Raw genomic sequence first — 27,429 nt, 5'->3', positions numbered from 1 at the left:
GTTGATCTGTAATTCCCAGCATGCTTTGCAAGGGACCGCATTAGTAAATTTAGGGATTTGTGTCCACCAGTGGCACCAAACAGAAATGCAAAACAATGGCTTACAAACAGATTTCCTAATCACTTACAGTGCCCTCCATCTCCCATTGGTCAGACAAACAGGTAGCCACACCTCCAATCACACCATTGGCTGAACAAGGCCCTCCAACAAAGCAAGCATGTTTGCAGAATGCCATGGAATCACACTGTTTAAACTCTTTTGGGGCCTACAATCACAAATGGTTTACTTGTAGAAGTCTCTGCACATTGGAGAACAAACTATTTTCCAGATCTGAGGATATCTGCATGTTCACACTCTTTCCATCTGCATCTACAGTGTAATAGATGCTTAGATGATTTCAAGCAGTCCTACAGAAAATAAAATGTGAAAAGCCCAGGTATGTTTAAAGGCCTCTTAAATCCTGAGAACAAATTCATCTCTTATATGGCCTGAAACAGATGCAAACATGGGGGCAGGTAAAGGCAAATTCTCAGTAAGGCCGTGAACACAGTTTACAGAGGCGAGACCGGGAGCAACAGACACTCTCTGTTTCTAAATCAAACAAGCCCAGGAAAGTGGATTTTAAAGGTCTTGAGACCAAAAACATCACAGTTCTTACATAACCACCATTAGTTTTTCCAAATATCATTGTCTATTTGATATAGAATTATTTCATTTCTGGAGCTTGCATTTGTCTGCATGGTACCATGTCCATTGCAATACAATGATTTTGAAAGTTTAGTGATCTTTTTAAACACCTTTCATGGCATGTTGTTAAGAAGGACCAACATGCAGATTAATGCAGAAAGGATGCACTGTATGCTTGGAATTTGCTTCTGAATCCCCACAGCTCTGAACAATAGTAATTGAGTCTGCTTCCAATTAACATCGTTAGTTTTTTTTCCTACGCCAGCAAGCACATTAATCACATTTAAGACAGGATAGTACCCAAATCCTGCTCTTTCCCTGCATAACCGTTTCCAATTTTTGTCTTCTTAGGCTGGTCTGCACATGCAGGAACATGTGCCGTGTGCACAGAACCCTTCCAGTAAACAGATTGCCAACCACATAGACAGAAAATATGCGCTGTGCACTAAGACTGCGGCTGCAGAATCAGTACCTGGATTGTTTCTAAGTGTTTCCACTCATTTTAAGAGAGAAAATTCCTATTTTGCTGCAGTTTCTTCCCACACAAACAGGACACGGTGGCTGCCGTTCATGTCCCAAAACACAGTTTTTCTTTCACTAGGGAAAAGAAAAACAAAGAGCAATATTAACTTGGTAAACATTATGATTTCATTGCTTCTACAAAACAATTTCTCACTTTCAAGCTTCTTTCTTGTTCAGACTAGATCTGATGCCAAAACACACTTACACTGAATATGGGCAAGAAGAAAATTCCGACATTTACTCTTCCTTGTGTTGTATAATCTAAACCCAGAAGATTTGCTTTTTCCATGTAACACAAAAGAAAGAAATTTATCTGAATCTCCGTGCTGCTTTTTCATTCAATTTTTCCTGTGAACTATCCCTGTAATTAGTTTAATGTTCCTGCATGTGTTATAATATAGTAAAATTATGACTTTAAGGGATATCGAAATAAACCATAATCGCAATATGGTTTAGTGCGATCATCAATTTGCAAAAGCTTTGCTCAATCTCCTTAAGTTTGAGTCGCTTTTAACAGTGTTTCTCAACCTGCCTTTGGGTCGCAAGACTGTTTTGAGAGGGTTGCGTAGTGTGTAGTCAAAGAAACAACAAAAACGTAATTCTAAATGTTTTTCTGATGTGAAATGTTTATTTTAAAAGACACGCGTGAAAGCTGTTGACTCTTCTGTCAGACGCAGTTTAAGTAAAGAGTGCTTGAGAAAAAAAACCTGATTGAGTATCTGCTGTCAGATGAGATGTTGTCACGTTATGTGTCATTATTGTAATCTTAACACAGAAGTTCGGCCACACGTGGACGATTGACTGAAATTCATGCTCTCGGACCATACAACTGAACATATTTGAGCCCATTGTGCATGAAAGGACAAAAGTAAAGGAAGGAAAAACACATTATGCAAGTAATTCCGAACTCTTATTCACACTTTCATTCACTATTGCAGATTCCTGGCACTTGTTCTGATTAGCCCTGGATACGCTAGAGTGCCAGTGTTTTTGGCTGGTGGCCCGTCAGCTCCCCGTTAGCCCCTCGTGTTTTTTTCTCTTGTTAGCTTTTTGGCTTGATCCTCTTGCTTTATTTAACTAGCTAAACAGGTTTTGTGAAGTAGCTTAGAGGCTTGTCAAGCAGAAATGTGAACTGCCAAAAAAGACTGTCAAATCACAGGAAAAAACAGAGGTGGGAAACAGATTACAAAGGAGTAAGTGACGTCACTGAGCTCATGAATATTAATTAGCTCATGATGACATTGAGCTAATTGTAAAGTTAGCAGTGTATGTATGTAAAGTATTCAGTCATGTTGCCTAACTAATATTCAGACCAAATCTTGGGATTATTTATGAGTTGATGGGCACTGAATGAATCAGATATGATTCATTTGAATGACCTTAGACATTTTAGTTTTTTGACAAAGATTCAGTATCAGGATATTTCTCATTTTTTCAATATATTTATAGTATCTGTCAAAAGTTTGGAAACATATCAAATTTTTGTATATTTTTGAAAGAAGTCTCTTATACTCGCCAAGGCTGCATTTATTTGATAGAAAATACAGTAATAACAGTAATACTGCGAAATATTATTACAAGAACTGTTTATGTGTTTTTGCAATAAAGGTGAGAAAAACTGACCTATTCGCAGAAGTGTGAATATTTATTTAACACAACACTCAGAACACTAGAAACAGAACAACCGCTATACACATGACGAGAACTGAAAATCAACTAAAAGAAACATGGAGCATAAATACAGACCATACTAATTAATGAAATGAACAACAGGTGCAAACAATAATCAAACAATGAGAAACCACAGTAACTAACTGAAACATGGGAAACTCATGAAAACCCACCCAAACATACACAGAACACAGATCACCCATGACATATCCCCCCAGCGAGGTGACGCGTCCTCGCGCCTCTTTAACTTTACAAAAAGTACAACAGAGGAGGGTGGAAGGGGGCTTTGGCGGAGGACTTTGGTTGCAGGAACACAGGACAGGAACCTGGGTGGAGAAGACAACGGTAAGAGCCAGGGCGGGAGGGCCAGGACACAAGCCCACGCCACGGTGGAGTCGAGAGGGAGGAGCCATGGTGGAGGCTTGGCAGTAGGAACCAAGGGGGCCACGTGCCGAGATGGAGCTGTTGGCGGTGGAGTCCCAGGCGGAGAACTGGAGGGATCAGGCGACACAGAAGGTCCTGGAGGGCAGGGCGGTGCCGAGGCAGAGCTGGAGGGATGGAGGAGCCCGCCAGAGCCAAAGGGGTGGAGGGACGAGTCACAGACTAAGTCCCATAAGTCCATGGTGATAGCAGTGTGACGACTGACCAAGGTGCGGCCGGAGGGATGAGGAAGCCCAGTGGAGCCATAGGGATAATGGTCCCAGGTGGAGCCGATTGGTCAACAGGCCGAGGTGGAGTGACACCCACACAGACGTTCTAGGTGAAGCTAGTGGGTCGACATTTCAGGGCTGGACTGGCGAACACTCAGAATGAGGCGAATTTATCAGGGAGACAAAGGGTTGAGGAGACTGCGGATAGGGTTGAAGGACTGGGCAGTGCAGGCTTTGACAGAGATTCTGTCCCCCCCCCAATATATTTACTAAACAAAACTATTTTTTTTCAGTGTGTTTGAATTGCTAATGCAAGAATCAGAAATGTGCTTTTAATGCAAGCCAGAGGTGAGCATTGTATTTTATTATCTGCAATGGTATGTGGGATAAAGTGATCCAAACGGCCCTGATACAGACAGTGCTTTTAAAGATTTACAAGGTGAAAGGCTCCATTCAAAGGACAAGAGGATTTAAGCAGGGAATCATTTATAACACTCTACAAATGTTTATTACTTATTCCACCCTGCTGCCGATGGCACCATAGCAACCAGGAGCAAAGCGCAGCCTACATCTCCAAGTATTCTGAGCATTAAGTAGGTGGTAAAGGGAAATTTAAATGGGTGCACTATATGAGGAGAAAAACAAGGCAACAGTTGCTGTCCTGTCTGTTTTGTCACTAGCAAACCAGAAAGAGAGAGAGAGAGATAAAAAAAAAGTAGAAACTGTCTAAAGTTGTACATTTATATCATTAATCAAAATGTGTGTATGGGAGGCTGTCTGTCATATATACGTCCTATAGATAAAATGAAGTAGCCTACATTTAAAAAAAATGTCCGAAATTGAAAGTCAATTTCACAACTTATTACAAAGAAACGGCAAGTATAACACTCAAATTTTGAAGAGCTGCATGATTCTGGATAATTGTTTCTTATTTTAAACAGAGATCATGATTCTCTCATGATTCTGAACAGACAAATAAACAAAATAACGTCATTTACTAGAGGTTCTGACAAAATGTTAATTGCTGCAGTCTATTTAAAAAATATGTATTTTTTTATTTTAATATATGTCATTTAATTTTAATTATTTGATTTATTTTTATACTTTTAATGATTAATCGTGCAGTTCTATTTTTAAGTAGAATGACAATAAATGTAAATAAAAAAAATCTTCAAATACAAGTTCATATATTTCAAATGGATGTAGTGGTATGCGGAAATCATTAATATTTTAAACCAGAATATTGAGTTGAGAATAAAATTGCTCTTATGGTGTGACTATAAAAGACATGATATCAGCTGTTCACATTTGAATTCAGAAAACTTTCAAACTAAAAAAATGTCAAGTCTATTAAAAATGCACAAAAAAAGTCTAACATAATAAAAGTCTTAATACTGCAACTTATTATTATTTTTTTAATCGCACTAGTTCTGAGTATTTTGTCTATTTGTTTGCTAATGTAAAACAAGTGCAAATATATGCAGCTATATTTTGAATTACCCAAAAGTGAGTATAAAGTAAGCCCGGTATGTTTTGCACAAGTTATAAGAAAAGCACCATCTGAGATGATCAGGATTGTTCATTTACAAGCCAAAACACTTGTGATCTGCCATGAAACTCTGTCACCCAGGCTCTGACCCAAACTGTCAGGAACATAACAATGGATCAATGCTTTCCCATCTAATAAATCATCTCATCTGCATGGATATTCCCTCCACTCACACACTCAATTTAATTCACTGGTCAATTAGGTACTCGCACTAAAATAAAATAAAAAGGACACTAAAATAAAGTGTTACCAAACTTATTGTATTTGGAGAGAATGTACTATGAGGATACTAACTGATTTTGATAAGGACACAAATTGACCTAACCGGATGGTAACTTACATGGCATATTGTATGATATCTCAGTCACAGGTCTTGTTTACTTTTTTTTGTCCTAAATTGTCATACAATTAATCAAACTCACTGTCGACATTAACTTTCCCCCCCCAAAAAAAATGTTCTCTCAATTTTATAAAGAGATAATTTTCATGCTTTTTACAGTGTCTTTAGTCAAAATAATATTTTTAACAAATACTATCAGACTAGTCAGAAAAGTCATGGTCTGAGCACAAGCACATTGACAGATGTGGCAATGACAGTTACAACAGAGATGCAAACACAGTCTGTATTCAGACATTCAGAGAAAAGCTGAAGTATGACAACATCCTACATTATATTCAGAAAGTTACAAAAGTCAGACACACTGAGCACTCCTTCATTCAGAGAAAACACAACCAGTGTCCACTTCAGTTTAAGCTCTGGACCAGAGTATCAGCCCTCTGTCCCATAAGGGCAATCGATAATGAGAACGTCGAAGGGCAACAGATTACATGGCCTAGATTTTACAAGCACGTCAAGAGGTCTTACTGTAACAGAAGCCATGAGGATAGATGGACACTCTTAGTCCAGCGTCAATAGCTATGGGCTAAACAATGGCCTAACCTTGAGGCGGACGTAAAGGGGGACTTTACAGACCAACCTGGGACAGGGTGGAGGAACGGAGTGTACCGTAAGGAGGATGTTTACTTCATTCTGCGTGCCACCACATGCTTCCCATCACATGTAGGTTAATGTATTACATGCCACAAACTCTTAAAAATAAAGGTTCTAAAGGAGGTTTTCACAGCAATGCAATTAAATAACCATTTTGGATTCCATTCATGAAACAGTTCTTAAAAGAAATATTATTTTAAACCGGGTGCACACTGCACGATTTTGGCCACGATTTGGCCGTCTGAGACTAATTTAGCAAATCCTAATATTCCTCTGATCCTAGACTAAAATCTGAAGTCTTTGATTGGTAGTTTGACATGTTCACCGACAGCAGATTTATGACCATTGCGATAAAATTTGACCTGCGACGAAATTCTGTCAGTGTCCGAAGATTTGGCTACGTTCACACTGCAGGCTGAAACGACCCAATTCCGATTTTTTTGCCCCTATGCGACCTGTATCTGATCTTTTCATGACAGTCTGAACGACACAGATCCGATCTTTTCAAATGCGACCCAGGCCACTTGGGTATGTGGTCCCAAATCTGATACATATCCGATCTTTTCAAATGCGACTTCAGTCTGAACGGCCAGGTCGCATTTATCCGACCCGCACGTCATTGATACGCGAAAAACGTCATAATCCTGCGTTGAAGTAGTCGTCGGTTTGAAAACGGACTGCATATTCGTCGAGCTGAGGTAAATCTGCCGAACGGGTCGACCTCGACGAGCCCGTTAATTAAAAAAAAAAAGCCCACGGCCATTATACGTTATGTTAACTTAATTGTGCTGAATCTGATATTAGATAGGTCAGCGGCTGCTGTCTGGCTCTTGTGTAACGATCGCTGCGCGCGCTCGTGTGTGTGTGTGTGTGTGTGTGTGTGTGAGAGAATCACAGTTAAAGTTTAGCTACTTCCGCAAACAACAAGTGACGTCGTTGACCGTTGAGTACTCTTCTGCGCATGCGGGTCACTTCTGGGTCATTTCACGTTCACACAGGAGATCACAAAAGGTCGCATTTAATTGGAAATGTGAACGGCCTTGCAAAAAAATCGAATTTTTTCAAAAAATCGGAATTGAGCATTAAGCCCTGCAGTGTGAACGTAGCCTTTGACTCAACAGTCCTGCAGTGTGACTTCTACGACGAACGTCAAATTGTCTTCATTTTTCAAGACAAGGCAAGCCATGACCAAAATTAACGTTAGGTTACTTTGTAGCCACCATTTCTATCTCACATGTAACTGCAGCTCACTGTCACCGAACGTGTCATTGATTGATGATTTAAATTAAAACTCCAGACGGGTTTTCTTGTGTGCGTCCGTTTTTAATGCATCTTGACTTTCGTCCAGTCTGACATTAATGACTGAGATATTACAGTGTGAAATGGCTTACAGCTGGGATCATGTGTTCTTACAGTCTGACAAGGAACTATTGTAAAGGACTATTATAAATCGCAACTTCTTAATAATCTTAAAACCCGTTTTCCACTATTAAGAACCTTTTGTGCAATGGAAAGGTTCTATGGATGTTTAAGGTTCTTCATGGAACCATAAATGCCAATAAAGAAGCTGTATTTTTCTGTGCTGCTTGGGATCCATGGGATGTTTCCAGAGGAGTTTATTGACTGTGGAAATGAGGATGGTTCTCAACAGCTTCTTTCCAGTGCGCAGCCAGAAAAACAAACCTCTGTTGTTACATTCAGCTTTCCAAAGACCCAAACACAAGGAGGATGGAAGTAATAAAGGCACCATCATCATTATCATCAGAAGTTGATGAAATTTACCATTTTCCACTTTTTCTCTGTTGCTGTTTATGTGTGCCAAGGTTTATGTGTGCAAACATTCAGTTTCCACTTAAGCATATTCTTTTTAAGTACTGTATGCTATTTCCATAATAAGTAGTCAGTAACACTTTGGGCCCTATCTTGCACCCAGCGCAATTGACTTTGTACACCGACGCATGTATCATTCCTATTTTGCACCCGCGCAAAGCGGACTTTTCCCTCCACAGAAGCACGTCGGTAAGTTAGGAAATACACTTGCGCTCCCGGGGGCGGTTCAGCGCAAAGAGGAGGCGTGTTCCGGCGCAAACGTTCCTTCATGCTATTTTGCAGGTTTAGAAAACAATTGCGCCACTAACCAGGAAAAAATTGTTTAAAGTCAGTGGCGCGTTGCGCATGTTATTCATATGCTATTTTAAGGGCGCATGCTTGGCCATAATCAATGTAGCGTGTTCACAACACGCTCTTTGATTCTCTCATCTACACAGAAGCAGCAGTTTTCATTTTTGCAAATCATACATTATTACGATAGATAGATAGATAGATAGATAGATAGATAGATAGATAGATAGATAGATAGATAGATAGATAGACAGACAATTTATTATAAAAGCATACATCTAGCTTACACATTTACCCAAATTATCATATGCCTGTTTAACCGAAGTTAATTTGGGTGGGTTTCTCCATCCCCAATGTCCCTGACGAGAACGTCGGTCTCCTCGGCTGTGAACCGCTCCTGGCGCGCGCCTGGCAAATCCGCCGTTATAATAGGAATCCGCTATAGAACAAGCGCGCCTGCTCTTAAAGGGAATGTGAGATGTCGCTCTGATTGGTTTATTTCACGTTACGCCCAAACCACACCTATGAATAATGAAGCTACTTCAGACCAACCCCTTTTAGATTTGCGCTGGGCGCAAGAGGCATTTATCCCGCCGGTATAATAGCAACAGCGCCGGAGACCCGCCCACAAAGTTACTTGCCCTTTGCGCTTGACACTTGCGTTTCAGATCGTTAAAATAGGGCCCTTTATCTTACAGTGTCGTTGTTACACGTTACATGTAGTTACTGTAGTAATACCTATAAATTATGCATAATTACATGCAGTTAACCCTAAACCAAACCCTCATCCTAACCCTATAGTAAGTACATGTAGTTATTAATTATTACTCAGTACTTAAGTGTATAATTACACTGTAATACTGAATCATTAAAATAAATTCAATTCAATTCAATTAACATTCATTTGTATAGCGCTTTTCACAATACACATCGTTTCAAAGCAGCTTTACAGAAAATGCATTTACAGAGTCCACATTACAATTTAGAGTCTGTTATCAGAGGTAACTGTCTAAGTTATGTATTTCAGAAATGTATACAAAATCACAGTTAGCTAAACATTTTTTAATTTAAACAATGTGATAATTTAAGGCAGAAACAATGAGCTCATTGAAGTAATGAATACTTGTTTGTTAACAAATGATTATATGACATTTAGACAAATGTAGCATTGGTGCATGTTGATTCAGAGTTTGCGTCATCTGAAGTCTTTGCAGGGGTTGGCGCCGTCTTTTCTTTTTCACATGGGTATACTATCTGAGCCTGACATTTGACCTCTTGAGTGTGGAAACATTGTACTGAATTCCTGACAAAAATAATGTAAACATTGCACGACTGCTGCAGATTCATTTCGCCGTTGATAGTGTTGACATAGAAACGCTTAACTATGAGTTTGAGGACGTGAACAGCTCCGGGTAGAACGTCACGGTTGCCATCTTGTAATTACGGTTACAACATGGCGTGAACGCTGCATAAACTCATTGTTTTGGTTCAGGAGGAACTGTAAAATGCGGCTGCTGTTTCTTTTTGGGACTCTAGTGACTGTCTGTCTATGACTCTGCAGAGACTTATGGAACGCGCTGATGACGTGTGATGTCTGCGCGAGCAGGGTGTGCGAAGGTATGGAAATTCATATGTTGACAGGCAGGTAGGACATCCTATTATTGCATTTAGACCGGATGCAATGATTGGACGAAAATGTTTTGGTCCTGAGACTTCCAAAGAAGATATCTGTACATTGTTTAGTATTTAGACCACTTTAATTATTGATTGCTATCAGGATATGAAGAGGATTTCAACCAGTATAACAAAAAGTGTTTATAAATAAAAAATGCCTACCCTACCTTTAATGCCATATATTTATTTAAAAAACTTAAGGGGAAATGGCACCATGAAGTGTGGCTTCACCTGAGGTGACACTTGTGAGAAGCCCGTTCTAGCTCTCAGCTGGATCTCAGAAGTGTGTTTTTAGCACAGAAACAAGTCTGTGTCTGCTGTGTTTACCAGCAGCTTCAACAGGGCGGCGGAGAAGGGAAGAAACAGCCATTGGGCTCAGATGAAAGCAGTGCCTCAGCGCAGTGAGGAATTCATGCTGTTTACACAAGCATGACCACTGCTCTGACAGGCTCACATGCACACAAACACTCTCACAGACACAAACACAAAGCCATCCAACCCTCACTGAAAGAGTAAAACTTCACATTTAAATCCCATTTAACAGAGTAACACATAAGCATCTGCAATGCAATAATGAAAACCATCTGAGAGAGACACACGCTGAGTGCCATTTCCAGGTTTACAGGATGGTTGTCAACCCTCCACATAGCTATATGCAAAACTACTTATGTTCAGAATTTACTAATCAAAGCATATCAAATCAACCTGGTAAAAGTCAAGATATTCTAAAACAAATGATAGAAAATAAGCGATATCTAGCATGCCTGGCCTAATGAATGACTGGTGGACAGTCGTTGTGTCAAAGCTTTGTGTTTATTTTAGGTGTGTAATGATATATTAATAATGGCACAAGATTTGCGGAACAAAAATTTGACAAAATGCATTATGGATGTTATAATTATTTGTGATTTTTTTGGGGGTCACCCTATTCACCTTGATTTTTAATGGGAATGAAAGTCAGGCTGTGAGGGATAGACCCACATCTCTTCAGTGGGTTGTACTGTTATTTAATTGTTTTTGGATTGTTCTGATGACGAAACACTGCAAAAATATCTTTCCAAGGAATTTCAGTGGACAAAAAACTACAGGCAACATGAGCTGTGGAAAATTATAAGTGATCTAGGAGCTTTATACAGCTTTTTACTGCGAATGCCATTGAAAACACTGTAAGTCTATCCCTAACAGCCTCGCTTTCATACCTGTCATGGCAATGCTCTGAATAAGGTCAACTGACTTGTGCATTGGGGACCAGAACCAAGTCCACCATTGATTTGCCAACATTTTAATGAACAGTAACTATTTATCATATACACTCAGAGGCCCATTTCTTAGGTGCACCTGTTCAACTGCTCATTAACGCCAATATCTAATCAGCCAATCCCATGACAGCAACTCAATACATTTAGGCATGTAGACATGATCAAGATGATCTGTTGAAGTTCAAACTGAGCATCAGAATTGAGAAAAAATTTAATTGAAGTGACTTTGAATGTTTCATGGTTGTTGGTGCCAGACGGGCTGGTCTGAGTATTACAGAAAATGCTGATCTACTGGGATTTTCACACGCAACCATCTTTAGGGTTTACAGAGAATGGTCAGAAAAAGAGACAACATCCAGTGAGCGGCAGTTCTGAGGGTGTAAATGCCTTCTTGATGCCAGAGGTCAGAGGAGAATGACCAGACTGTAACTCAAATAAACACTTGTTACAACCGAAGTCTAGAGAAGAGCATCTCTGAACGCTCAACACGTCAAACCTTGAAGCAGAAGAGCATCTCTGAACACTCAACACGTCAAACCTTGAAGCAGAAGAGCATCTCTGAACACTCAACACGTCAAACCTTGAAGCAGAAGAGCATCTCTGAACGCTCAACACGTCAAACCTTAAAGCAGAAGAGCATCTCTGAACGCTCAACACATCAAACCTTGAAGCAGAAGAGCATCTCTGAACGTTCAACACATCAAACCTTGAAGCAAAAGAGCATCTCTGAACGCTCAACACATCAACACATCAAACCTTGAAGCAGAAGAGCATCTCTAAACACTCAACACATCAACACGTCAAACCTTGAAGCAGAAGAGCATCTCTGAACGTTCAACACGTCAAACCTTGTAGCAGAAGAGCATCTCTGAACGTTCAACACGTCAAACCTTGAAGTAGAAGAGCATCTCTGAACGTTCAACACGTCAAACCTTGTAGCAGAAGAGCATCTCTGAACGTTCAACACGTCAAACCTTGAAGTAGAAGAGCATCTCTGAACGTTCAACATGTCAAACCTCAAAGCAGAAGAGCATCTCGGATCATTCAACACATCAAACCTTGAAGCAGAAGAGCATCTCTGAACGTTCAACACATCAAACCTTGAAGCAGAAGAGCATCTCGGAACGTTCAACACATCAAACCTTGAAGCAGAAGAGCATCTCGGAACGTTCAACACATCAAACCTTGAAGCAGAAGAGCATCTCTGAACGTTCAACACATCAAACCTTGAAGCAGAAGAGCATCTCGGAACGTTCAACACATCAAACTTTGAAGCAGAAGAGCATCTCGGAACGTTCAACACATCAAACCTTGAAGCAGAAGAGCATCTCTGAATGCTCAACACGTCAAACCTTGAAGCAGAAGAGCATCTCTGAACGTTCAAGAGCATCTCTGAACGTTCAACACATCAAACCTTGAAGCAGAAGAGCATCTCGGAACGTTCAACACATCAAACCTTGAAGCAGAAGAGCATCTCTGAACGCTCAACACATCAAACCTTGAAGCAGAAGAGCATCTCTGAACGTTCAACACATCAAACCTTGAAGCAGAAGAGCATCTCGTAACGTTCAACACATCAAACCTTGAAGCAGAAGAGCATCTCTGAACGCTCAACACATCAAACCTTGAAGCAGAAGAGCATCTCTGAACGCTCAACACATCAAACCTTGAAGCAGAAGAGCATCTCGGAACGTTCAACACATCAAACCTTGAAGCAGAAGAGCATCTCTGAACGTTCAACACATCAAACCTTGAAGCAGAAGAGCATCTCTGAATGCTCAACACGTCAAACCTTTAAGCAGAAGAGCATCTCTGAACGTTCAACACGTCAAACCTTAAAGCAGAAGAGCATCTCTGAACGTTCAACACATCAAACCTTGAAGCAGAAGAGCATCTCTGAACGTTCAACACATCAAACCTTGAAGCAGAAGAGCTACAGCAGCAGAAGACACACCGGTGACACTCCTGTGAGAATAGTACAGGAAACTGAGGCTACAATTCACACGAAATACTGGACAATTGAAGATTGGAAATACGTTGCCTGGTCTGATGAGTCTTGGTTTTTTGCTTAGACATTCAGATGGTCAGGTCAGAATTTGGCATAAACAACATGAAAGCATGGATCCATCCTGCCTGGTCTCAACGGTTCAAACTAAAGCCATAAAAATTTTGTTGTTTTTTAAAGTAATTACCTGAAAAAATTAAAAGTTAACTGAAATTAAAATAAAATAGCTGAGCAATGCAAAAAGCTGATCAAACATTTGGGTTATAAATATTTGGATAACTTTTTTTTTACATTTTCTTGCCACATGGTGAGGTCCAAAAGCCTGAGACCACAGGTGAAAATTAGTGACCTAATATAAACAGTGCAGATGTTTACATACTTCTTCATTTTTATTTATTTTTTGCTTTGTGTTACTTTTTAAAATCCTAAATCTAGTTTAAAAATAAATCAATACATCAATAATAAATCAATAAAAATCCAAGATTTTTTAAATGTGGCCCCAGACTTTTGGGCCCCACTGTTACTCCATGTCATCTTGTAGGAGAGAGTCCTCAGCTCTGTGTGTTTGTCCTTTGGACTCAGTCAGACTAAATCCACACCTTGAGAACATTAATAGCATAAGAGGATTCGGCCAGCAATCTAATTAAGGCTGTAGAATGTCTGCCGATCCATTAGACACAAGGAGAACACACCTATTATTACAGCAATGCACCTGGGCAAGAGTTGAGGTTAGCAGAAAAACTAAATAAAATCATCTCACAGTGGAGAAAGAAAATAAATGGCACAAAATGATAAACTGGAACACAGCTAACAGTTTTAAGTTATAAAACTGCTTAAGAATAGCTCTCCCAAAAATAAAAATCATTTACATGATGACAGAATTTTCATTTTACATTCCCAAAAAGACATGCGTGAGTCAACCTTACATGAATCTCTAGAGCTAATAGCTAATAGATGTTTTTATCCAAAGCAACTTAAGTGATTAATACAGAGGAGAAAACACCACATTTGAAGAATAGTTCATGCTAAAACATACAGTAAGTGGAGAGCAGCAGGGGAAATTACTTGAAAATAAAAGTGCATTATGTAAAGTTATGAGTTAAAGGTGAACTCAGGAAGTTTTTAATAGATGGTTCTGCTGGTCCATGAGTTGTCTGATTAAAAAAACAGCCCTAAATAAAATTGGTAACACTTTATTTCGATAGTCCACTTTCTATGAGTAACTTTGCAACTACATGTCAACTAGCAGTCATTTAAGTATTAATATAATGTCTGCTTAATATCTGCTCACACTTAATTTTGATGCTCCTCAACAGACACTCTACTGACTTTAAGTCACTTTTCAACTACATCTAAACTTATTCTACTAACATAGACTTGAATGACTGGAAGATGATTTGAAGGCAACTTGGTTGACTTGAAACAGGATAAGAGCGTTGCAGACAGTCACAGAAGTTTACGGTAGGATTTACCCGGGTAAGTGAGTCTGTGTTCTCAGATGAGGCCAGTGTGTGTGTGTGTGTGTGTGTGTGTGTGTGTGTGTGTGTGTGTGTGTGTGTGTGTGTGTGTGTGTGTGTGTGTGTGTGTGTGTGTGTGTGTGTGTGTGTGTGTGTGTGTGTGTGTGTGTGTGTGTGTGTGATCAGTAGGCTGACTCTGGTGAAGGCTGAGTGAGTGAGGGAGAGCCTGGCATGATTGTGACAGGAATATTATGGGCAAACTGAGGGTTATTTTTAGGGTGCTTTCACACTTGTTTCGATTACCTGGTCCAAACCCGAGTTCAATTGCTCGCCACTCCCCCTGCCCCCGCTAGATTGAGTTCACACATTATATTATTTGTGTCTGAACTGCAGTGTGTGTGTGCGATCAAATCAGCAGCTGTTTTCCCCTGTTGCTTGCTAATGATGACGCAGCAGCGGGCAGCAAAATACACAGCGTTGCTCACCTCACTTTTACATTTTGGTTTTTGAACCTTTGGTTTTGTTTTCAAAGCATCAGCACATAACAGCACTTGTGTCTATCTGCCCCAGATACGCTCATTCAATGAGCTCATTTATCCCAGCACACAGCATTGTTTTGGATTTTCGGTAAGTTCTGTCGCAAAATATGGTCATAAAAGCCGACCAATCAGGTGGTGAATGTATTCCTATGCCTTTAGGTTCGATACCAAGCGAAGTCGATACCACTACAAGTGTGAACACACTAAGCAGACTCGGGTATGGTTCGCGGTTGCGTGCGAGTTCAGAGAACAGCTTTCACAACATCCAAACGAACCAAACTCTGACGTCAATTAAATCCGGGTGCGCACCAAAAGTGCAAGTGTGAAAGCCCCCTTAGAGTACCAAAAACTGTAAATGTTCTGAGGTACTAGTTTACGCCAGATTTGGGGTATTAGTGGTCTACAAAAAGCTGGTCCACCAAATGAAGAAGTTTGCTGAAATCATCTCATGTTTCGATATTTTTTCCCCACTCCTTTGTGTAAAACATTTTAATGAGGCAAAAATTACTGGCTGCACTTTTTATTAGATTGTGATATAACACACTGTAAATCAGCACTCCTTCTATCATTTTTAGAAGTCTTTTGAAGTGATGAGTCACGAATTCAAAACCTCATCCCATACAACAAGAATTTGCCTGTCAAGTTTGTCTAGTGTCATAAGCGATCAACTGGAAATTGAACAAACTCTTCTCACTCTAAGCATAGAGTTTAACAGGTGAGTCACTGAGTAGGAATGAAAACACAGGAAATTTATATTAAGCTACTGCTCTGCCCATCTCCCCTTCATCCTCAGACACGCTCACAAAACTGCTGGAGAAAAAAAAAAGTCATGGATTAAGTCGGTGAGAAAGCTTTTGAACTTTGACCAAGAGTTGTGTGTTATAGAGTGGCACATGATGCAATGAAAAACCTTTTAAAGCACAGCCACCCTCACAAATCTGGATCTGGCTTTAGGCTTTCAGACCGTACTGTCCGTCAGGAAACTCGGCCAAGTGGCGGATGGAAAAAAACGCCTGCTTAGTCATAGTCAGGGACAATATGTGACACAAGGAAGTGCGTTCTACGGTGTGGCTCTGGTTTTAAGAAGAAAGTCGATCCCGTAACCTGAGTGTTTCTCATCAGCCAATGGAAAACCTACTCCTTGGATTTTTGATTAACTTCCTGCATATTTAACACACAGTGTGTGACTTTAAAAAGTGTCTAGGTCAGGGTAAAGAGTCAAGGAGTTTAGGCACTTTTCATATATAGTCGTTTTTAAAGGAGACAGACAGTAGAGCCCACTTTAACTGATCCCTCCACTTTATTTTTCATGCATTAATTATGCCTTGTAATGCACCTTATAATGCATTGTCTCATGAATAATTGTAACCAGTTGGCAGTTATAATACATTATAATACTTATGCTTTCTAAAAGTGTAAGAATTAATAGATAAGGCATTAAAACACATGACAAACAACAAATTTAAGATATAACAAGGAATCTGCAAAAAATTATAGTGCATTTTAACTTATTTTTTAAATATTTATGAAAAGATATAGTGCATTATACATTATGAATACCTTTATAATGCATTATACATAAGGCCTTGAGTAAAGTGTTACCAATTATTTTGTTATATACAACCTTTGAGAGAATTGGGGTATTCATGTTAGCCTGAACTGAAAAAAAGGTTAACAATATCATTGGTTCAATCACATGCAAATCTCTATATTGTGCCACAGTCTTAGAAATGTACTCTTTGTATTCATGTTGGATTCATATGGTTTTGAAAAGCCTCTCTTGAAAACAGAATTAAATAAATGAAAAGGATTTTTTTTTATTAATGACTTGCCATTAAATGAAAATGTCAGGTGGTGTAACCATCACATAAAATGTAGGCTAAGACACATTTATTCCTTAGATCTGGAATACATGTGAGTGCACACATCTTAATCTTTTTCTTTTTCTTTTTTTTTACATGTTAAACATGGTAGTCATTATTTCACGTTATTTATTTAGATATCAATAAAATTTTGGGGGAGTCACACGACATGACATTTTTCATGCAGGGGTCGCAGTGTCACAAACTTTTTCAAATATTAACAAACATTGAAGCAGTTTTGTTATACATATTTTCTTTCAAGAATGTTATTTTTTAAACTTAATGAATTTTAAAACGGAAAAAACATGATAATCAAGGTGTTTTCAGGTCACTGTATGCATGAATTGCATCGATTTTTCAATAAATTGATAGATTCAGATTCAAAAAATGAATGTCATGTCTTTGACCCCTTATTGACATGACAGCACAGCACATACATATAACTCATTAAAATGACATACAAACAAACAAATACGATTGTAATAAAGTAATAAATTGTAATAAAGTCCATGCTCATACTTTACTCATAAACTCATACTGAAGAATGGACCACAGTCTTATCTATGCACCAGCACTTCAAACAGACACTTGATACTTGTGGATTTTTCTTAAAGGTAAAGATGGGAAATATACAGCCTTTTCAAAGCCCTCTTCAGCAGTTGCCAGGGGCTGCTGATATAGTTTAACCACTCGTGCATTTCTTTGTTGGCTCTAGAACAACATCCAGAGTGTGCACGGCAAATAGTGGGGGAGGTAATATTTTGACCCAGAGTCAGGAACTCTTTTATTTTTTCTTTGCCTCTTTAAATTACAGTTTGGTTAGTGTTAACCATTAACTACCAAGGAATTTTGAGGCAGGAGTTATTGGGGCATGACAGCAGCACACTTCACCTTAGGCTGGCAGAGGAAGAATAATAAAGAACGTGACGTCAAGAGAAGGCTGGACCATCAGGATCACATTTCATAAGTCAAAACAAGCCTGCTTGCATCTGTCATTTTTCAATAGACAACAAACAGCTGAGCTTAAAGGTAACACGGACACTAGGCGCATTTACATGGAGCATTGTATTCTGATCACAATCAGTTTAGAAGTCCAATTCGAATGAAAATGCTCCATGTAAACACCTCAATCAGAATAAAAATGTCCAAACCGATTGAAATTTCAGTTTGAGAGGGGTGGGATAAACCTTTTCTAATCCGTTCGTTAACACTTGATTGGACTGAAAAACGTGCAATGACGTACAAATGGAATGACGTAGAATTTCACTCCTTAAAGGGATATTTCACCGCTGGAAAGATGAATGTGTATTTAAATTGGGTCATTTATGTAGTAGAAATGTGAAATTATTTTAGAAGTTGGTGCCTTCTAGACTGAGAAAAGCCAGAAAATGTGGATGAAAGACAACAACTCCCAGAATGCACTTGCTTCGCTTCCCTACGAGGCCACTCCCAAGCCACGCCTACCGGTTACAGAGGGCAGTATCGGAAGAAATTATACAACTAGGCGACTAGTTGACTCGAAACTGAAAAGACGCCGTTTTATCATGAGATCCCCCTATGGGCGGGTTAAAACCATGCGGAACAAGCTCCTACTACTGGCTGTAGTCTCTCGCCTCTGGACAGAAAAGCTAGCCTGACTACGTCAGACTTCGTACTTCCGCTCAATTTCAGTTCGCTTCTGTTCTCAGTCTGAGATAGCGACCTTTCTCCCAGTTTTCCTCCGGCCTGAAAACAGCCGGCCAATCAACGAACAGAGGGCGGGCTGAGAGCTGTGACGTAGACGCTGATTGTACCGTGGATGCGTAGATTTACTTCACATAATCTGCAAAAGTCGTTCACAGCCATGTTCACTCTGGTATTTCGCTCGATGGTTTTGTTTTCGCATCATACATGTGTTTACAGTGGAAGTTCGATGCGGCTGAGCCAGCGCATAACACACGTCATAACCAAACGTTATGTGATTGGCTTACGGGTAACCAATGATTTTAAACTTCAGACAAGCGCCCCCCCCCCCCCTGATACAAAGCTTGATGCTAATCGTTGAAGTATCCCTTTAAACCCTCACTATAAGTCACTTTAGATGTAGTCTCAGCCTCAGATTTCACGCCCATGGACCGTTGGCCGAACGCCTGATGCATATGACACACAAAATGGAAACACTTGGGGAGTTTCGAAGTCGTTATCTGATTGCTTGAATTCTCCAGGATTTCCGGGAGACTTGTGTGTCATAGTCTGCCTAGAAACAAAGCCAAACTCCCTTATGGAAAAACTGTGACAAAGAGCGCTTATCAGGATCAACGAAACGCAGGATTTTTAAAAGTATGTGAAGTTGACAGCACCATTGTTGCAGCATTGTTGCAGTAAACTTGCACAATATTCTTGAATGAATTGCACGGCGGTTTGTTATTGTGGGGACATCGACCTTTCATTTTCACCTCCCTATAAACATGACGCTGTGGCTGAACAAAACAAACTGTGATTGGTTGCTTTAACTGTGATTGGTTGTTTTCTTGGGCGGTCCTTGGCAAATGGAAGCTGCTATGGAGTGCAGACCTTCTGCCGTCAGTCTGAAGGTCTGACTACACACAAGACTACTTTAGATGTGAACACTTGCCACATTAATATTTAATTCAATTAATGTTTGGTCACATTTGTGTGGAGCCATTTTCCAACAACTTACATACAAAACTAGCAAGAAGAAACACATTTAGCGCACACATTGCACAATTTAGGCTGGTAGCACGAGTGATATTGGCACATAGTTGACTGGTACATTTCAGCAGTCTGTGAAATAGAAGCATCACCAGAGGCAAAACCACTCAGGCCTAATTTTGTTCTGCATGGGCCTTTGTGTTTTGTTTATTCAGAAAACATGGACTGGCTCTGGAGAATAGTAATCAAGAAAAATAAATAACCAATAAAGACAAATATTAGAAGAACACCCTGGTAAACTGCCTTGCAATCTTCTAAAGAAACAGCATTCAAACTGAAATGGAAGCTTATAAGTGATTCGGAACAGCAACTTTGACTGACGTGAAGCGCAAGAGAGACTTTTGATCAACAATTGATTCAACGGAGTTAACAATGTGATTTCTATTAAGTACAAAAAGACATAGCACACACACATATTGAGTTAAATAGACCATTTTCATTAGATTTAATGAAGAAGGGAAGAGAAAGGGAGAGAAAGGAAAGAGAAAGAAGGGAAGGGCAAGGGAAAGAAAGGAAAGGGAAAGAAGGGAAAGGGAAAGAAAGAAAAGGGAAAGTGAAAGAAGGGAAATAAACGAAAGGGAAAGAAAGAAAGGGAAAGTGAAAGGAAAGAGAAAAGGGAAATAAATAAAGGTAAAGTGAAAGAAGGAAAGGAAAGGGAAAGTGAAAGACAAAGAAAGGAACGAGGAAGGGAAAAGGGAAAAGGAAAGGAAGTAAAGAACGAAGGGAAAAGAAAGGAGGTAATGAACTAGGAAGTGAAAGGAAGTAAGGAAAGAGGAAAGGAGGGGGAGAGAGAGAGAGAGAGAGAGGGGGGGGGAATCAAAGAAGGAAGGAAGGAAGGAAGGAAGGAAGGAAGGAAGGAAGGAAGGAAGGAAGGAAGGAAGGAAGGAAGGAAGGAAGGAAGGAAGGAAGGAAGGAAGGAAGGAAGGAAGAATAGACAAAACAAAATAAAAACTAAAACCATAAAATAAAATAAAACACATTGAATACATACGAGTGCACACATCTTAATAATTTTTTGTAAAAAAAAAATTTATACATTTCATGGTAAATTTTTTTTTACAAACATCATGAATTATTAATTCAGAGATCCATCAAGTTTTTGAGGAGTCGCACCACATGACATAGTACATCCTCATCTAACCTTGCCTTGTCATTAAAATGTCAAATTATCTGAATTTTTAATAGATGTATTGACCTTGACAAACGGTCATGAAGGCCTGCAGGGGTGCACCACATGACTTCGATTTGGCGGACAAAACTTTTTCAAATATTAATAAAGAGTGAAGCATTTTTCTTTCAAAGAATAGAGATAGCGTTTTCTCTGTGTTGACAAAGCAATCGAAGCATATTTGCCATTTCTAACATATCTACTCCAAACTGACAAAAACAAAGTATGAATCTAATTCCTTGTATTGCCTTCGTAAAACGAGGAGGATTTCACCATTTTTATTCACCTCAGATTATAGATTTTTTGCTATTTTATAACAGTCCGGGAGTTTGACCAATTCACTTTTAAAATAAAAAAGAATCTCTAAAATAATGTGAGGTCATAAAAACTGAAAGTATTGCAATCATTAAAGATTAATAATAGTACATTCAAATTATTTTCGATTAATTATAATGTCACATTACAGATATAGGTAGACCGGCTTCCTACAGTATAACCCATTGACTTAATGAACGTAGGGAGCTAATCCAGTGAATGAAAACAGGATTTGCCTCTATAGAAAACAGTGATCAGCTGCATGGAAATAATCAGATCTTGGCTGCAAATCAATCCCACATCACACAGCCACTCAAGCTGGACAATGTGTTTAGAGCTCACATACCAAACAACGTCTAGCTAAAAATAAATTCACAAGCCACATCTCCAGGGCGTTTTGCCATCCTTCTGGGAATGCACAACCATATGCTTAGCTACATCTCATCGTCCCACGTCACATGACACACGAGCTCATTAGCCAGTCCACTCCGAGAGATCCGCGCGGCAGGGACGCGGAAGGGGAAACAACAATGTGAAAAGGTCAACTGCAGATGTCAGAGAGTGACAAGAATACTGAAAGAGCGAACACGTGCGATGACGGAACAAAACTGGCCTGGGTCTATGAGAAAAGGCCTAATCTACTGACTACTTTAAATAAGCTCATTAGACGGATTGCCGGTTTCCCATAGACCCCTGCCACTTTTTTAACTCTCACGCCATGGATACTCAATCTACAATTTTTTTAAACATTTCTAATGTTTTTTTTAATTATTCAGCATGCAGTTTCATAATAACTGAGATACTATTTGAAATAATGTGTGACCACAGGACTGTTCAGAAAGAGGATTAAACGGTTCTCACGGAACATCATGGAAAACTAAATGTCAGAACATTAAAAACTGCGATTTACAGGCCTGGAAAAGTCAAAAGGAGTCTCTAAAAGTCAGTGAAACAGCATGGGAATTTCAATAGTAAATATCACTTTTCAATTAAAAAAAAATAATAATAAATAAATAAATAAATAGCTTTGTCCAATTAAAATTCTTCTTTGTGTGCTCAATGTCAAAATAATAAATGATTAAATAAAAATAAATAAAAAAATCATCCAGTGTCATAAGCAAATAGCAGGATTATTATCCTTAACTAATAAGACTAAAACACATTTTTCATTATTTGAAAAAAAAAAAAAAAAAAATTACAGAATAAAGTACTAAAATACCTCACTAAAACTTATTTAAAAACTATAATTAAAATTACAAAAACAACAAATTTACTAAAAAAAATGTAAATAAAATAATTATGTTATATAGGCCTATAGTTTCTCTTTTACATATCAATTTTAGCCTAAAACATCTGAAGGCCATCCTCCAAAACCTCACATGACTATAATTCTTCATAGTCAACATCTCATTCAAAAGCGAAAAGGAAAATGTCTCACGACTGGTCTTATCTTGTTAACCTGATAAGGTTGAGGTTTTTAACCCCCGTCACTGCGTAACCTTGTGTTAACCTCTGATATCTGGCCAGAGGAAGTGGGTTTGGAGGTCATTTATTTATTACTCTAGGCCAGGGGTCTCAACCACCAAAAGGTCCTTAACCTGAAGAAGGTTTAAGGAGACACGGCAAGTGTTACACAAATGGAGTGTTGTATTCACATACTGTTTTTCTAATGATGGTTACAAAATCATTATTATTGAATCAAAGAGGCATATGCATTACATACTCCCTCTTAAAGTTCCCCTATTATGCTTTTTTTAAATAATATCATCTTTCATGCAGTGTGTAATATAGCTGTTTGTGAACGTAAAAGATCACGACAAATAAAGTTTTTGTCTCCTTGAAGAAAGAATGGAGTCTGAACTGCTGAAATGAGTCGACAGCAATTCCAGTCTCACTTCCTGTTACAAACCTACGCAACAATGAAACAAATTTGCATAATCCCAGCCTATGGTCTTCATTGGGTGCCGGTGAACAACATCTTAGATCTACCTTAAACGTATGAGGACTCGCGTTTGAAACCGATGCCATTTGTATCACTGTGTATAGTTCTGAAGAAGCCTGAAATTCAGAAATGACACGAGCTGTAAGCGGTCGACCAATCACAACAGACTGGGCCATCTGACCAATCAGAGCAGAGTAGGCTCTCAGAAAGGAGGGGCTTAGAGAGACTGAATCTTTTATCAAACCGTTTCAGACACTGTGAGAAAAGAGTTGATGCTGCAATGTATATTATGAGAAAATTCAAGTGTTTTTCTTTTTTTGCCTTGGATGTAAACCTGTTAGGAACCTTTAAAATAGCATAATAGGGGCACTTTAAAAATAAAAATAAATGAATTGGCATCAATGAATCAATGAAGAACCTTTAACATCCATGGCATTTCACAAAAGTTGTTTTTCACACTATAGGACAATATTTCTGTTCTTTCTATGACATCGCTGCAAAAGCCTTTATTTACATTTGTTTTTAAGAGTGAGTGCATGACATTTTCATTGTACTAAATATATTTGACTGGCAAATGAAACATTTAGCTGAACTTGAGCTTCTTAACTTTTGTTGAAGTTAAAGGAACACTCCACCGTTTTTTGAAATAGGGCTTATTCACCTTCTTTCCTACATTTAGATCGGTGGGCAAATGCATTTTTGTCTCAGTGCATGCATTGTTTTAGTTTGACAGGGTTGGCGCTAGCTTAGCTTAGCATAATGAATGGAATCCTTTGTTGCCAGCTAGCATGTCCTGAGTAAAAGTGATATAAAAAATAAAAAAACCACCTAATTACTTCTTGTGGCCTGCGTATTCACAACAAGTACAAATAGCGATGCAGATTAACACTAGGCGATTTCCTATGCAGATTTTGACTTGGGACTATATTAGGGGGAAGCACAGGCGAAGCACTGCTACTTGGGCGCAGAGATATCACGCCCAAGTAGCAGTGCTTCGCCTGTGCTTCCCCCTAATATAGTCCTTAATATATAAGTCAATATCTGCCTAGGAAATTGCCTAGTGTTAATCTGCATCGCTATTTGTGCTTGTTGTGAATACGCAGGCCACAAGAAGTAATTAGGTAGGTTTTTTTTTTTTATATATATCACTTTTATTCAGGACATGCTAGCTGGCAACAAAGGATTCCATTCATTGTGCTAAGCTAAGCTCACGCCGACCCTGTCAAACTAAAACAATGCATGCACTGAGACAAAAATGCATTTGCCCACCTATCTAAATGTGGGAAAGAAGGTGAATAAGCCCTATTTCAAAAAACGGTGGAGTGTTCCTTTAAGGAAAGATGGATTTCCTGCAGAATAACTATATATTTACTCTATAACTGGAAGGTAATTCAGAGGGACAGGTAACACTTCATTACTTAGTCTTACAGAAGTCAACATCAAATTGAAGCAAAAAAAAAAAAAAAATGGACAAGAACAGCCAAACAATCACTAAACCTTTAGTCTGGATGTCTTGAATATGAAGCAACAATAATAACAACAGCCGTGGCGGCCAGCAGACTATTACCAAGAATTGCAAATGAGATTAGGCTGAGTCTTACGTAACATGTGTGACTAAAGCCCTGATTCAGGATACTACAACACACACCAAGGCAATAACACTCGTCACCTGTAATAAGATGAGAATCCACATCAAATCACTGGGCAAATTAAAATCTAAGACTGCAGCCTCTCTGATAAAAACATCATTTATTTATATTGATTAAGGCTGATAAAAACAACTAATGCACAGGAAATTAAAAATGCACCAATAGAGGACCTCAGCGAGAGGGGTGTATTTCATGAGAAAGCTGCCCATAATAACTCTACAAGTATGAGAACAATGTTTGAGGCCACCACAGTTTGACTTACTCCCAGTTTATAATAAGTGCTGCTTGAAATAGTGTTGTTATTGTCATCTAAAACTATTAAAAAGTGCTGTCAAATTAATTACTCGTGATTAACTGCGTCTAACATAAATGTTTTTGTTTATATAATGTGTGTAGGCTATAATATATGTATGTTATATACGTGTGTGTGTATGTGTGTGTGTGTGTGTGTGTGTGTGTGTGTGTGTGTGTGTGTGTGTGTGTGTGTGTGTGTGTGTGTGTGTGTGTGTGTGTGTGTGTGTGTGTGTGTGTGTGTCACACATTTGTGTGTGATTTGACAGCACTATTAAAAATATTTCTGCTGAATAAAACAAAGCTCAAATAAAATATAGTTATTAGATTAAAAAAAAATTAAACAGAAAACAATTCAATGAAAATTAGAAATGTAACCTTGGCATCTTAAGTAAATAAGCTGAACTACTTACATTACTAAATCTGGAATAAAACCAGAAATAGGCTATAAAAGAGAACTAATAAAAATGACAAAAGCACCTAGGCTAACAAAATTACTAAAACTTAAACTAAAATCATGAAGAAAAAAAAGGCAATTAAAATATGAATAAATACGATAAAAATAATACTAAAATAACAGAGGTTTACACATTAGCATTGGCTTCTCTCATACACACACCTTTAGATATGTCATATTCACTCTCTCACTGTCAGCTTTCAATCACTGTCTAAAACAACAGACAGTCTCTGGATGTCTGAGGTTTCCTTTAGAAGAGTTCATTTTCCTATAACCAAAGGAGACACAGAGGCATCATGCACGAAACATTTGAGATTTAAAGCTGTTCGCGTTTTTCTAAAGAGAACAGAGGAGTTGGGAGGGTTATATATTCTGCACAATTATACTTTCACCAGATGGGTTCATGCAGAATGTGTTAAATAGGTGTCAAACTCCGTCGCAGGTCCATTAACCATGTCTGAAAGTCTTCTCATTCATTCAGACCATCAGAGATATTTATAAACCAAATAAATAGTGATATGCTGATGTAAGTTACAACTGCAGACCCCGCCCCCTCAAACACACACACACACACACACACACACACACACACACACACCAAACACGCAATGTGTGTATCATCTCACACAATCTAATTTATTTGGTCACCATTTAAACCACTTGTCACATGGACTATGTAAACTAACAACAAACTGCTTGACAGTCTAGTGTGGCATTACACAGACTGAGTGAATGAACACACAACAAATCCTAGTGAGCACTGTTACACTTTATTTTAAGGTGTCTGTGTTACAGTGTCATTATGCATTCAAGTACTGTGTAATAACAATTAACTACATGTACTTACTATGGGGTTTGGTTTAGAGTTAGTTGCATGTAATTATGCATAGTTTATATAGTTATTACTACAGCAACCACATGTAACGTGTAACAAAGACACTGCAAAATGAAGTGTTACCACCTAGACAGCACTTTTGGGCATCATAATAGACATAGTGAACTTGGACGTGCCTGTGACGCTGTCTAGATGGGCAACGCACTAGGTTTGGGAACACAGCCTGGCTGCGCGTGCACACGGTAAATGTACAGTATGAGTAGTGTGCTGAAAGTGAGCAAAAAGTGAGTTACCTTTGGAGTAGAGGGACTTGGGCGAATCGAGGTCGATATCCGCGCTGAAGAGCGTTGTGAAATCAGAGGGCATCGCAGATCCTCCGAGCCGCCGAGAAAATGACAGACTTGCTCTTCAACCGCAGCTTCTTCTAACAAACTGCCATCGTTTAGTTTGGCCGAAACGAAAGACGAAAACAAACGAAAGCCAGGTGTAGAAAAAGCAGGCAATGACACTTCTAAATAACATTTAAAAAAGTGTTTGTGTCGGCCAGCCCTCTTCGTAGTGTGAGCGTGAGTGTGTGTGTGTGTGTGTGTGTGTGTGTGTGTGTATAAACACTCAGCCAGCACGACTCTTGAAACAGTTGTCTGTGTTCCTCTGCGGCCCCGCCCACTCCACGCGTCATCACTTCAAGAGCAACACGTTCCAAACACAGGTTAATTAGATCAATAATGAATAGAACTCAGATTTTATTACCTACCTGCGTCTACGTTTTAGGAATAATACATTCAGTGACATAGAATGGAAAGAATTCTGGCTTCTTCGACTAAATTATTCTGCCCAAAAAAGTTGGTAATGTTACTTTGTTACTTTGCATAATTGTTAGGCCTAACTAAACTATAAACTTACATGCCCGGTTTCACAGACAAGGCTTAAGCTAGTCCCAGACTAAAATGCATGTTTGAGCTGTTTTAAATAAAAGCAACTTGCACTGATATATCTTATGTCACTGCCAATGTTTTGTCTCAAGATGCACACACCAGTAATGGTTTTGTTTTTTTAAGGCACGTTTATAGAAG

The 27,429-nt window shown here is 38.9% G+C and overlaps 1 protein-coding gene across 2 annotated transcripts in view; it reads right to left on the bottom strand.

Annotated features, from left to right (window-relative positions):
- nfat5b (nuclear factor of activated T cells 5b) overlaps positions 1–27,009 on the bottom strand; it is a 55,140-nt gene extending 28,131 nt beyond the window's left edge. Inside the window, exon 1 of one of the 2 annotated variants that reach the window (XM_082161303.1) lies at positions 26,650–27,009. In XM_082161303.1, the coding sequence (XP_082017429.1) occupies positions 26,650–26,722 (73 nt within the window). In that variant the 5' untranslated portion in view covers positions 26,723–27,009. The remainder of the gene's footprint in view (positions 1–26,649) is intronic. The other variant, XM_082161302.1, reaches the window with a different exon arrangement.
- Positions 27,010–27,429: the final 420 nt, after the last annotated feature.

This window comes from Leuciscus leuciscus (genome assembly GCF_965113295.1).
Source record: "Leuciscus leuciscus genome assembly, chromosome: 2".
NCBI lineage: Eukaryota > Metazoa > Chordata > Actinopteri > Cypriniformes > Leuciscidae > Leuciscus > Leuciscus leuciscus.
Note: the sequence above shows the minus strand (reverse complement) of the source record. Positions and strands in the feature narration are given on the sequence as shown.